The 11,639-nt window shown below is 43.6% G+C and overlaps 3 protein-coding genes across 9 annotated transcripts; all 3 read right to left on the bottom strand.

Moving 5' to 3' along the window:
* Positions 1-178: 178 nt before the first annotated feature.
* LOC120829773 (uncharacterized) lies at positions 179-2,944 on the bottom strand. 2 transcript variants are annotated; one of them, XM_040194172.2, is made up of 5 exons: positions 2,781-2,944; positions 1,010-2,677; positions 857-923; positions 678-747; positions 179-471 (listed from the first exon to the last, which is right to left on the bottom strand). In XM_040194172.2, exons 1-5 carry the CDS (start codon positions 2,821-2,823, stop codon positions 355-357), a joined length of 1,965 nt encoding a protein of 654 aa, XP_040050106.2. In that variant the 5' UTR covers positions 2,824-2,944; the 3' UTR covers positions 179-354. The 2 variants fall into 2 exon arrangements, with proteins under 2 accessions (XP_040050106.2, XP_077949091.1); XM_078092965.1 differs by having other exon boundaries at positions 678-744.
* A 227-nt stretch (positions 2,945-3,171) lies between these two features.
* Positions 3,172-5,592, bottom strand: dnase1l1l (deoxyribonuclease I-like 1-like). 4 transcript variants are annotated; one of them, XM_040194173.2, is made up of 9 exons: positions 5,430-5,592; positions 5,190-5,349; positions 5,025-5,113; positions 4,845-4,934; positions 4,628-4,749; positions 4,097-4,209; positions 3,792-3,949; positions 3,566-3,662; positions 3,172-3,485 (listed from the first exon to the last, which is right to left on the bottom strand). In XM_040194173.2, the coding sequence occupies exons 2-9, from the start codon at positions 5,328-5,330 to the stop codon at positions 3,405-3,407; spliced, it is 891 nt and encodes a 296-aa protein (XP_040050107.2). In that variant the 5' UTR covers positions 5,331-5,349; positions 5,430-5,592; the 3' UTR covers positions 3,172-3,404. The 4 variants fall into 4 exon arrangements, with proteins under 4 accessions (XP_040050107.2, XP_040050108.2, XP_040050109.2 ...); XM_040194174.2 differs by having other exon boundaries at positions 3,298-3,485; positions 4,845-4,931; XM_040194175.2 differs by having other exon boundaries at positions 3,306-3,485; positions 5,190-5,243; positions 5,430-5,564.
* Positions 5,593-6,161: 569 nt separating this feature from the next.
* On the bottom strand, positions 6,162-11,637 carry traf3ip3 (TRAF3 interacting protein 3). Of its 3 annotated transcripts, none has more exons than XM_040193389.2 (14): positions 11,466-11,637; positions 10,361-10,813; positions 10,122-10,266; positions 9,939-10,023; positions 9,822-9,849; positions 9,674-9,703; positions 9,181-9,276; positions 8,614-8,685; positions 8,274-8,414; positions 8,037-8,174; positions 7,825-7,960; positions 7,608-7,747; positions 7,117-7,233; positions 6,162-6,850 (listed from the first exon to the last, which is right to left on the bottom strand). In XM_040193389.2, exons 2-14 carry the CDS (start codon positions 10,778-10,780, stop codon positions 6,650-6,652), a joined length of 1,749 nt encoding a protein of 582 aa, XP_040049323.2. In that variant the 5' UTR covers positions 10,781-10,813; positions 11,466-11,637; the 3' UTR covers positions 6,162-6,649. The 3 variants fall into 3 exon arrangements, with proteins under 3 accessions (XP_040049323.2, XP_040049322.2, XP_077949093.1); XM_040193388.2 differs by having other exon boundaries at positions 11,462-11,621; XM_078092967.1 differs by having other exon boundaries at positions 10,361-11,365; positions 11,462-11,589.
* Between the last annotated feature and the right edge of the window lie 2 nt (positions 11,638-11,639).

The following is an 11,639-nucleotide window of genomic DNA, read 5'->3' as shown; positions in this document are numbered from 1 at the left end:
GTCAAGAGTTACACAGCTCCTCTAATAGAAGGAGAAGTATCTCAACCCTGTAAAGTACTTTGGTAAATGTAAGTTATATCAGATTAAGGCCCATTTAGCACTCATATAATCAAAATGTTACATCCAAATAAAGGTAGAATATGACTTATCTACAGTCCACAAAACATCAGCATCATTGTAAAGAAAAATATATATCTTTATTAAAAACATATTTAGTAACATACACAAGAAAACCGTCATTTCAAAGTTCAGCACGTATTTAAGACATTACATCATTTTGGATCTTTCGTTGATCAGCCGTAAGCAGATAAACATATTTCTATGACCCCCAAATTAGGTTTAAGGTTTTTAACCTTAAAAGAAAAACACATGGTCAAAGCAGCCCACTCGGTCTGTGACAAACCAGAACATGAGCAGTCCAGTCAGTATCGCGAGACCAATCTTCAGTGTCGGCTTCAGCATGTTGGAGCACTGCGGGAACAAAGGACAGACAGGCAAAATGAACCAAACAATTCAGGAACTAAGGAACAACGTGAAAGTCCAATAAAAGCCTGTGAAGACACACTTTGTGTTTGCTTGTAAAAATATGAGTGTTGATGATATCTGATTGGTACGTTCTCTGGAGACTCTAAGAAACCCAGTTTTGTGTGAATGTGCTCATGTGTCCAGGTGCAAACCTCAGACGTGTCTGCAGAGTTCAGGTCCTCCTCCCCATCTATGGAGCTGCTGAGTGAAGCTCTGTCACTGCTGTAAAACAAGGACGCACACCCAGTTGTGTTGTGTTTAGATCGGTCATAGCTCAAGTTGTAGCTTTTATCCAAGAAAGAAAAAGTAACACAAACTAAATCCTACTCACCTGTCAGTTTCATAGTGAATGACTTGCGATAATGGATCTGCACAAAACTGAACTTTTACCAGCCTTCCTGCAAGAATGCACAAATGGAAACTGATAAGTTGTTTGCAAATGTGATCTCACATAAAGATTGCCCCCTTCTTCAGCCTCACTCACCCCCTCTTTCATTCTCTCCGTCGCTGTCATCATAAAACTCGTAGAACGACTTGATTCTCTGCTGCTCTTGTTGCCAGTCGCTCTCCTCTTCACACTCGTCGTCTCCCAGCTGTCCTGTCTCAGCGGAGCTTCCACAAGCTTCAGGTTCCGTGTTGAAGACGAAGTTATCGTCCAGCGATCCCTGGTGAGAGGACTTGCTTGTTTTTGCATCCCCTTCCTGTACCACCGAGTAGCTGTTGGCGTCTTCTGCAAGACGCAGAGTCGCGTCTGAAAGCGGCGTGTCTGCGTCCTCTGTGGTTAACATGTCTTCAGACAAAAGAGGGTCAGCTGTTAACAGCTCTGGGTTAAAGTGATTGTTGAAATCTGCCGGATCCATTCTGTCGTAGCAATCAGAAAATGATGCTCTGCTGCCACCGCGAGTCTCCTCCAGTTGATCTTGTAGATACGTACTACCAAAGAGTTCTTCGTCGCTCCTTTTTTCTTGCACCTCATCGTCACTGGAGGTGAAGGATTCACTGTCACTTGTCGCACTGCCATCATCAAGCCCCGTTGCAGATGCGTTGCCAGACACGTTCTCCACCATGCGTTTCTCTCCATTAGCCACGTCCACGCTGCTGAGCTCATTGGCTTCCTGTTCTAAATATCTGCTGTGCCGGTTCCTGTCCCCCTCCTCATCAGAGTCCTCCGCTCCTCCCATCTGCATCCCATCTGATTCTTCCAGGAAGGTGTTCTGCTGAACAATTGAACTGCTGCCGGATGCACAAGCCAATGCTTCTGACTGGCGCTTCATATCTTGGTTTTTACCTCCCTCTTCTACATATTCACATGAGGAAAAGTCTGAGGGATAATCTGCAAAGCTCTCACCTGCATCTTGGTGCTCCTCCCCTGAGAAAATATTCATTTTCTCTCCAAGTTTCTCACTATCAACTTCAGCAATAAGATCCTGCAGATTTTGCACCGATATTTCTGGAAACTCCCTCACTGGTCCATCTCCACCAGGACCTTCAAGCCTGTTCTCACAGCACGGAGGGAGAACAGCTTCTTCTTGTTCGACGGTCATGCCCTCTTGCTTGTAATCACACGCGTCCTCTTTCCTTTCCCTGTCTTGCGCATCCTTTTTAATCTCGTCACTTCTTATCATCACCTCGTTGCCACGTTTAGGGACTTTCTCAAAATAGGACACCTCCTCATCAGCCTCCTCCATTCTAACTTCAGGGTCTCCAGCCCCCTCGGGGGTCAGCGGATGCCCCTCAATCAAGAACCTGTCCTCTCTGTCACCATCGCAAAACTCGTCGCTACAACTAAGCCACCTCAACAAACCCCCTGGTGTCTCTCCTGGCGCCACATGTTCTTCTTCATCCTCTTCAGAGTCAACCTCTTCCATCTCTCCATCTGAGCTGGTGTAATCTTCCTGCAGCGTTCTGTCCCTGCCCACGACCACCGCGCCTCCAACATCATCCTCTTCGCTGTTTTCAGCCATGTTTACATTTTTAGTTTCCATGTCAGACGGCACTGCAGTCTGACCTGTTGCTTCCTGTTGCCGAGCTCCGTCTCCCTCTGTGAGGAAGTTGTCTTGAGAGACGTCTCTCTTGTCTGCCTCAAATCTCTCCTCAAAATTTAAATTCTCAAAGTCCAAATCTTCATCAGGAAACGGCTGAAGAGCTGTTTCTGCGACAGCAGAAAATGAAATACTTTAATAACTAGTTTAGAAAGACAAGAAATTAAAAGTAAAAACAAAACAGAACTAAGACATTCGGGGTGTATTTCTTACCGGAAAAAGCATCACTTAGTAGATCAGCAAAACTTTGTTCCATCTTCTCAAATAGAGAAAGCAATAGTTTCTATTGTACGAGTTCTATCAAGACAAACATTACTGCCACCGATAAGCTCTTCTCGGAAAGGAAGAGAGTGCGATGTAACCCTCGTCGCTTGCTGCATGTGGTTTCCTGTCAAACAGACGTTGCCTACATTTCGCATCATATCTCATATTATATGTTTGGTTAGATATATAACTTCAACAGTATACACAATGTAAACCACACAGTACAACTGAAGACAAATTAATTAGATTAAAATGTGTGTCTCTCTTAAAAGTTAAATCAGAAAAGTAATTTTTTGCGTTGATTCAGGAATTCATGAAACAATGTCAGTTTCAATGTGGTTTAGGTTTCAGATGCAATAAATAAACTCCAGCTGTTGCTCCTTCATGTTTAAACCATGTTGTTGTTGTTGTCTAACTGAGATGAGCGCAGTGCCACTTAGGTGATGAGGAATAGTCATTAAAAACAACTTTTGTTGCCAGTAAATATTTCATTGGAAACTTTTATTTATTGTCAAAACTAAAATCCAGTGAAACTAGTTAAGATCAGACATGGTGGCGTGTTGCCGGTCGTCCCTACAGCTCACTGCGGAGGAGGTAGCGGTGGTTTGGCTTCAGGTCAACTTCTACAGGAAAATGATCACTCACCTCCAGAGCCTAAAAGTGCCATCCGACTCAGTTAATGTTCATTGTGTGAGTACAACTGAAGTAAATACGGTCACACGTGTGTACGTCACCTCCTCCTCTGTCAGATGGAAATGCTTTTTAAAGTTGAACGGCTGAGCAGAACCCGGCACCACGCTGGAAATAACCTCACGTCCGTGGACAATGATCCTGTGGAATCACAAATCGTGTAGGACATCACCCTGCAGCGGAAAGCCCTTCCCGTAATCTTGAATCATTATAGAGAGTATTCCGTTAATGCATATGAATGTGTTACAGCGTTCAGCCGTTTTCGCTGACCGGTCGTAGGCACAGTGCGTCTTCTCACGGACGGTGGTGTCTTGCTCATCTCCAATTAACCAGTGAAATTTGGGGTCACTCCTCAAGCGCACAGCTCTCCAGCCCTTGATGGTGACGTAGCTGCAGCCGGCGTTGAGGTCCCCTAAGATCACCACATTCTGGGGGAATTAAAGGAGACAAAAAGGGAAGGTCACCAGTTACAGACTACTCGTACATGTTTGTGTGAAAGATAAAACATGACCAGAAAAAGTGAAATGAACATGTAATATACTGTGTTAAAATGAAGTGACGGTGGGTCAACCTACATCAATCTTCCACTTGTTGTAAATGCTTTTGAAAACTGTATAGAGTTCATTAATCTCCTTCATGGCATTTCTTGGACAGGCGTGATGTCCAATCAGGACGAAATCCTTCACCACTGCAAAGTAACCACAACCCACCAAAACAAAGAGTCATGACACATGTTGAACACATGTTCAATGAGTGTGATTACAAGCAAGCTTCAGTCTTTTCCGGGTTTGCTGACATGTTGAACTCAAACATATGCAGTGTTTACATACAGTACAAGTTGTCTGTGCACGAGCACGCGCCTCAAATCGAGCAACAGCTCTGCACCGAGAAGCCTGAACCCTGCTGCATTTGTTGTTCTGCTTGATTTAGTGTTTTCGTCTGATCATCAACAGGGACATTATTTCTATCTGTATGAATATGGTGTTGATATCCAACTGGCTTAAATATTCTTAAAACCTAGGAAAACAAAGTCAATCTGTGAAGCCTCAGATCGTATACAGCTGGGATCACAGCGCGTGCTTTGTGTGTCCATTGGTTCATCGTACGTGTCGTTGGCGAGTGGAAGCGAACGACGAAAGGCTCTCTGGAGAAGACATCTGTGTCGTTGGTTCCTTCTCCTTCTGGTTTAGAATACTGATAATGCTCTTTGACCGTCAGCACATTGCTCCTGGAGAAGATCAGAGAGGAAAAAAAGACAACGTCATGGATTTCATGTCAATCTGTCCATTGAGAGCAACGGGTTTATGTTTGATTACGGGTTACCTGTAAATGTAGACATACTGCTCCTTGTAACTCTTCCTCCCCAGCCGCTCACTTTCCACGTAGGAGTAGGAGTTGGATTTGTCCAACCTGCTGGCGATCACGTAAACGAGTGGTTGAGACAGAGGGTTCACCAGATAGAGGCTTCATCACATGCAGTTTTTAAATCAACCACCCTCGTACCCGTTGAGATCCTTCAGCAGAGCTTGAATTGCTGCTCCTTTAGAGTCTCGGACCTCCTGAATAAGACACACGTCGCACCGAGAGAGAATCTTGGGAGCAAAATAAAAATCAGTCTGGTATGCAGTTCTGTGTGAATATTGCTGTGGTTGCTGTGCAGTAGAGTACCTTTAGCAGAATACCCATGACCTTCTTGTTGTTAGCCTTGGATTCACCAAAGCTCTGGACATTGAAAGCGCAGATTTTCAGGGAAGACGCGGCGTTGAACACACACAAGCCCACAGCAAACAGTAGAACTGAAGCCCTCATCTCGTGGAGGAGTATCGCTCTGTTAAGTAAAACAGAGCCAAATCCTCCCAGTCATATTATGAAGCGTGTGAGCAACAAACGCCTGCCGTGCAGCCTTACCTTCAGTGCCAGTTCCAACAGGAGACTGACCTCAGTCCAGCAACGGCCCACATCTCTTCAATGAGCTGTGGAGAGTTTGGGGAACATGCAGGTGAACGTGTGTGAGAAAGATCTGTGTGGTGGATGTGCTGCGTCAGGGCCCGTCGAGAATGGAGCTTCATCTGGAACGGCTAAAACCAGCCAATCCCATGAACAATGGTGCTTTGTCTCCGGGATTGAGTGTAATCAGACAATAGACGATGCCACGTGGCCACGGCTGTCAGTTTCATGAACATTTGTGTAGAATTCAGAACATATTATTCGTTTCAGTGGACGGTTACCTCACAGTGCTTTTGCATCACTGAGGTATTTAGTGCCGGACACATCTTAGTTGTGATCGGGATGGTTCAACCTTTACACTGACAATCAATGTTTTATTGCAGATCTTGGAGGGTGTGTATGAACGGGTCCATACATGGGAACGTTTACTTTATAAGTTAGAGGAGATCTTACTCAAAAGGGAATCAATGTTGTTCAGTGGAGGATGATTTCTTTAGGACGCAGCGGTATTTAACGTCTGAGATCAACTTCAGGGTGGTCCTTCTTTATGATGTCTTCATTAACGGAGATCTCACGTATTATGCATTACACTTAAGACACCACATAGTCCAGGTTATAACCAATTACACATCATTAGATTTGAACTGAAAAAGCTTCGAAAGTGTTTTGATAAAAACTCAACAAACCACAACATTCATTATAATAACAATATTACTTTATTCCAGAACACGTAAAGCTCGACTGGCACTTTATTGCATGCTTACTCTCCTTTCTTTTAAGAGCATCAGCTAAAATACCCTCTGTTTTGTCTTTGTGTAAAGGGTTTCATGGCTTTTTAATGATTCAAGGTGGTGCGTGTAACGCCTTAAAGGCAACGCAGTGCTGCTGACCTACAGTACAGTACAAAGGATACTTCCTGTGCTCTTATTTGTGTGAGTTGATATTATTGACACAAAATCTTACCAACCTCCGCCAGCTAGTGACGTTTGCTTTAGCATGTTTTTATTGTTGTAACATTAAAAAGACATTTTTTATTTTTCACACTGAACCTCCTGCAAATATCCTCCCCTTGTCAACACAACATTTTCACAAACGTCTGAAATAAAGAATTATAACACAACTACATCCTAAGTTTTTTAATTTAAAGCAACAAAAACAAAAAAACATTTCTCCTGATATTATCATATTGGTCTAAAACAGCCTGAGTGTTGAGGAGACGCCATGTCCATGAGATAGTTTTCAATACGTGTTTCCATGTCTGAGTACAGGTCTTCCACTTGCTCCCTGAAAGGAGGATGCCACAGCCACAAAATGGCAACGCCCGCCACAGCAAGGAGAAGGAGGAAGGTCACGCACACTTTCCACCAGGAGCCACATCGTGTCTAAACAAACAAAGTGAGAAGAAAGGTCAAATACATCTATTTTTATATACTATATATATATATATATATATATAAATATAACCATAAATAGTTGCATGAAGCTGATTTGGTCAATGAAGCAAAATAATCTGTGACATTGACAGTTTAAGGTTAGATGACCATTTAAAAACAGCAAGGACATTGAGTTTTAAAAGCACATGGACACACATACTCACAGAACTACACACACACACACACACACACACACACACATACACAGGGCTCACCGGTCTCCTGCTGCGGTGGCTGAGTTGCCGGAGCTCGTCCCTGCACTGCGACAGCCGGGCCTGGCTGGACCGGCATTCCTGCTCCATGGTGTGCAGCTCTGTCTGCAGCTCCTCGCACTGCGCATACACACACACGCACACACACACGCCATATAGAAAGAACACGTATCAAATTTCACTGCAAAATGTAGGACACTTTCTCTCAAAAAGTGATTAAAAAATGCATTTTGATAAGTATTTAGTGTATTTAGTTATTTGATTCAGTGACAAAGGGTAGTTACTGGAGTAGAAACTGAGTTGATTCAAATGTGTTTAGTCTACAGATAAAATATCCTCGTGCATCAGTGAAAACATTATAGAAATAAATAAGGGGATTTATCTTTGACTTATATAGCGTGAATTCATCAATATCCAATTTTGTGAAAAAGCGACTCAGACAAAACGTTAAGTTTGTGTATGTGATGCAGTACACTTTGATATCGCCACCTCACCTCTTTCTCTTTGAGTAGGAGTTTGTCCTGAGTGTGGCGGAGCTGCTCCTCCACCTGAGAGTCTCTCCTCACGCGAGGCTCTTCTTCCTCTGACGTCGGAAGCGCATGCACCACAAAGCCCTGACTCTCATTGCCGTCGTCTAGGAGATATAAAACCGTTTTCATTAATTAATGTTGCTTTGTATTCTGTATAAAAACATGAATCTAAGAGTCTTGCCTTTCTGGTGCTGGATTTCCTCTGTTAAAATCTCATAGTCTTCCTTCAGCAGACAGATGTTGTACTGGAGCTCCTTCTTCTCTCGTTGCAATGACACCACCTCCTCCTCCAGCTCGGCCTCCCTGGTTCTGATCCGCTGCAGAGGACACGCGTTTTTACCAACCACGCGGATCGAAACTCATGGCCATCCCCAATGTGAACGGCTAGCATACCTCGACTTGGCTGTGCAGCTGCTGCAGCTGTTCAATACTGAGGTATTGGTTCTCCATAAGCTTTCCATAGCTCAGCTGCAGCTCTTCATAAAGGCTCTGCCACTTCACTGCCTCTGCTTTCGCTGTAATCAGCGCTTCCTGCCGCGGTAAAAAACAACAAGTCAATGACATCCTTGTGTCCTTCAACACAGTCAAACAGAAATGTTTCTTAATCGGGTTGAAAGCGAGATGTATGACCTGCATTGTCTCAGCCTTGATGAGCGCATCAGTTTTTTCCTGTATGACCTTCTGCAGGGCGATCAGGGCCTTCTCCTCATACACCAGTTTCTGCCTCTCCAGCTGTATCCCCAGTTTTTTCACTCCATCTTTGGGAAGCTTCTGTAAGTACAAACATCTGTCGAGTTAAACGGCCAAATGCCCATCAAAGTAGAGTAGACGCTGCAACAGAGAAGTGAAGAGCAGCTCGGCTATTTTAGGAAGGTCAAAATGTTTCGTTTTTTGCTGTGAAACTATTTTTCAAGAAGATTTAAAAAAACATTAATTGTTTGGGGTCTTTACCACCAGCTGCTGTTCTTACCTGCAGGCAGACTTGCAGCTGCGCTTCCAGAGCCTGGATCTTGCTTCTCAGCAAGTCTTCAGAGCAGCGAGCCTGTGTGGGTTAGAAAGGAAATGACTGACTGTCACGCTGTGGCTTGCAGATAGAACATGAATGGTTCATCTACCAGAGTCTGAACTCACCACAGCAGAACACAATCCACAGCAGTTAAAATCCAAATCCAAAAACAATTAAACCAAAAAGGGGAACACAATTTCTTTCCCCTTCATTCATTACAGCCAGAGCAGCCAAAAGAGAGCTAATGAGGATTCATGTAGCTGCTGACTGTCACTACCTTCCTGTTTAAGATCGACAGCTTGCACTACTCCTGTGCAGGAGGTTAGAGCAGAAGCAGGAAGCTCCAAACCACAGACCTCCCTGAGGTAGCAGCATCGGCAAAGACGTGTTCAGTGTAACATCAATCAGGGAGGCAAAAACGACAACATGGCCTCATAAAACAAGAGACATTTGCTGGTACTTGGAAACTGTAACTGTGACCCACTGGGACGTGCCCGATGAGAGGCCTCGCACACTGAGGCACAGTCTTACCCTCCATATTGTGCTGGAGGAGTTCACCAGGCTGGACGTGGCTTCTTGGAGGGCGGAAAGCTTCTTCTTCATCACCTCCTCTCTCCACAGGGCCTCCTGTACAAAACACACAGAGGAGAGAGGGATGAATATTGAATCATTTTGCATCCAATGTTAAAGCTTATAACATATGTTTGCATCCTCTCCACTCTGTTAAATATAACGAATATTATTTGCCTAAATTGGTCTCAAATATTAAAGGGAGGCGATTTACTTTGTACAGAATTGTTCTTACAGTAACTTCAGAACAAATGAACAAAGAAGAGGGGAGTGATGAAGACACACACATCTTTTGTGTTAATTGAACAGTTAATCTAATTCCATATTAGGCACCATAAGCTACGAACCATATATTAGTTTCACTTTTCATTCATTAGAGTTACAATGTATAATTAAGTCTCTGACAAATTACATACAGCAAAGAATACATTTGGAAAATAATTGCTGTGTTTACCTGCAAGTAGTCAGTTAGCTTCTGAAGATCCTGTAATGCATGAGGTGGGAAACATCCAAAACAGTCACATTTAGTTAAATCCAGTATAGAAATGTGTAAATGTATAGATTTGAAAACCAATTTGATAAAGTAACGGCTTGAAACTCACAGACTCTCTGACCATGACAAGACCTGACCTGCGCAAAAGAAAGCATCTCATTATAGAAACACAGAACGCGATTACATCCCGCTTTGATGTTCTGTGTGACGAATAGATTCAACGCACTCTGTCTGCACGCTGGTCTCTCGCTGTATATTCTTCTGGAGAATCTTTTCTGCTCGGATGAATGCTTTGAGGTTTGTCTTTTGAGCTTTGAGAAAAAATCAAAACATGTATCCTTCACGGGCCGACGAAAGATCATTTTATAGCCTCTGATGAAAATGCTACACAGCTAAGCAAGATGTTTACCATTAACACTATTCTCTCTTCTGTCCGCGCTCGCCGCCCGGAGCTGGTTCGATTCCTTTGCTGCTGGCGTGGAGTTAGATGCTTGTTTCCTTGCTTGGCCTTTCTCCTGCCTCAGCAGAGTTACCTGTTCTGTCCATAATGAAGCCTGGGAGATGTGCAGGGAGAAGAGGATGCGGGTATTGTTACTGTGGACGTGGAAAGATTAAACATCTGGTGAAATAACACATATAACTTATTACCCAGTTGCTGGTGCTTTGGCCTCCAGAAACGCTGCTGTTTGGTGTTAAAAACATAGTGCGCTTCCCATCAGCGGTTGGAGTATACTGGACATTTGTGTGCAATGTCTCCGACTTGCTAATTGAACTGTATTGTTTCATGGAAAATGTATTTGGTGAACGTTTTTGCCCAGAATAATAGTTTGTAGTATTCGAAGCACACGCCTCGGGGCTCACTGATCTCCTCCTCAGAAATTCACGTTGCCTTTTTTCCTTCAGTTCATTCTTGATCCGTCTGGTGTCCACTTCTCGAGTGGGGCTGCGACATGACGTCACGTTGTTGCGTCCTCGCAGGTGTTCCCGTTTCTCTGCCCTGATGTCCACCATCCGTTCAAAGTGTCTCACTGGAGAGAGCTGGATCCCACTGACAGTCAGGGCGTCCATGGCAGCCCGGCTGGCTGTTACAGTGTCTCCGGCCTACAACCACAATGTATCCTCGAATTTTGTTGTAGTTGTCTTACGTTACGAAAAATACACAGCGTAAATGTTATAGTTGAAAGGGCACAATGCACTGGTGTGTATCAAATGTTATAAGCAGGTGAAAAATCGAAAGATAAACTTTCTTAGGAGTTTTGTTGTTATTTTATTATTTACATGTAAAACACAGTATCTAAAATGTGCCCCTAAACTCCTGTGGTACAATTGTGTATTTTCCTGATATTTAATCTCAATGGCAGGTTACCTGCCTTGACAAAGGAAAATAAAGAAAGAAAGTTAGTGTTTGTTGGTGAGCAGCATGCACAAGGCAAAATGCACAACCTGGACAGTATATTTTAGGATGCTCTGTGTACAGCAATGCCACTTCTACTTGAACAAAGCAGGGCAGTGGTAGTAGTGGCTTGTATAATGGTAATTTTAGTTGTATAACAGTGAATGTAATGTAGATGCTGCAGTGGTTGCATTGTTGTTGATGTTCGTCAGAAAGCTGAAATAACGCTGAGTAGCCTACAGTCGACGACAGCCTCGCCTCTGGAAAGTGTCGATTGAGGTTTTGGAGGGAAAATGTGCAAGTTAATGCAAAGAAAATACATTGCTTGATAAACATAAAACCACAACAGGTCTTACCTACAATGCCATTTCATTTAGCGGGGAAAGGTCTTCACGAGGCGATTGAGAAGTCAACCCTTTTCTCATTCTTCTGAAATAGTGCCGGAGGTTTTGTCTGTGTTTCACATGTAGCCGTTTCGGTTGAGCATTATTTTACAGGAAGTGAAGTGAACCACAGCGTCATATGTTCCTCTAT

The sequence above is a fragment of the Gasterosteus aculeatus genome, chromosome 2 (assembly GCF_964276395.1).
Source record: "Gasterosteus aculeatus chromosome 2, fGasAcu3.hap1.1, whole genome shotgun sequence".
NCBI lineage: Eukaryota > Metazoa > Chordata > Actinopteri > Perciformes > Gasterosteidae > Gasterosteus > Gasterosteus aculeatus.
This window is presented reverse-complemented; position numbering and strand designations above follow the sequence as displayed.

Coding starts and splice junctions, on each gene's coding strand:
- LOC120829773 (XM_040194172.2), bottom strand. CDS start 2,823: ATGGAACAAAGTTTTGCTGATCTACTAAGTGATGCTTTTTCCG. Junction 924..1,009: donor CGGAGAGAATGAAAGAGGGG/GTGAGTGAGGCT, acceptor GCATTCTTGCAG/GAAGGCTGGTAAAAGTTCAG. Junction 748..856: donor ATTCACTATGAAACTGACAG/GTGAGTAGGATT, acceptor CTTGTTTTACAG/CAGTGACAGAGCTTCACTCA.
- dnase1l1l (XM_040194173.2), bottom strand. CDS start 5,330: ATGAGGGCTTCAGTTCTACTGTTTGCTGTGGGCTTGTGTGTGTTCAAC. Junction 5,114..5,189: donor TCATGGGTATTCTGCTAAAG/GTACTCTACTGC, acceptor TTTGCTCCCAAG/ATTCTCTCTCGGTGCGACGT. Junction 4,750..4,844: donor CAGTATGTCTACATTTACAG/GTAACCCGTAAT, acceptor GATCTTCTCCAG/GAGCAATGTGCTGACGGTCA.
- traf3ip3 (XM_040193389.2), bottom strand. CDS start 10,780: ATGGACGCCCTGACTGTCAGTGGGATCCAGCTCTCTCCAGTGAGACAC. Junction 10,267..10,360: donor GCCAAAGCACCAGCAACTGG/GTAATAAGTTAT, acceptor CACATCTCCCAG/GCTTCATTATGGACAGAACA. Junction 6,851..7,116: donor GCCACCGCAGCAGGAGACCG/GTGAGCCCTGTG, acceptor TTGTTTGTTTAG/ACACGATGTGGCTCCTGGTG.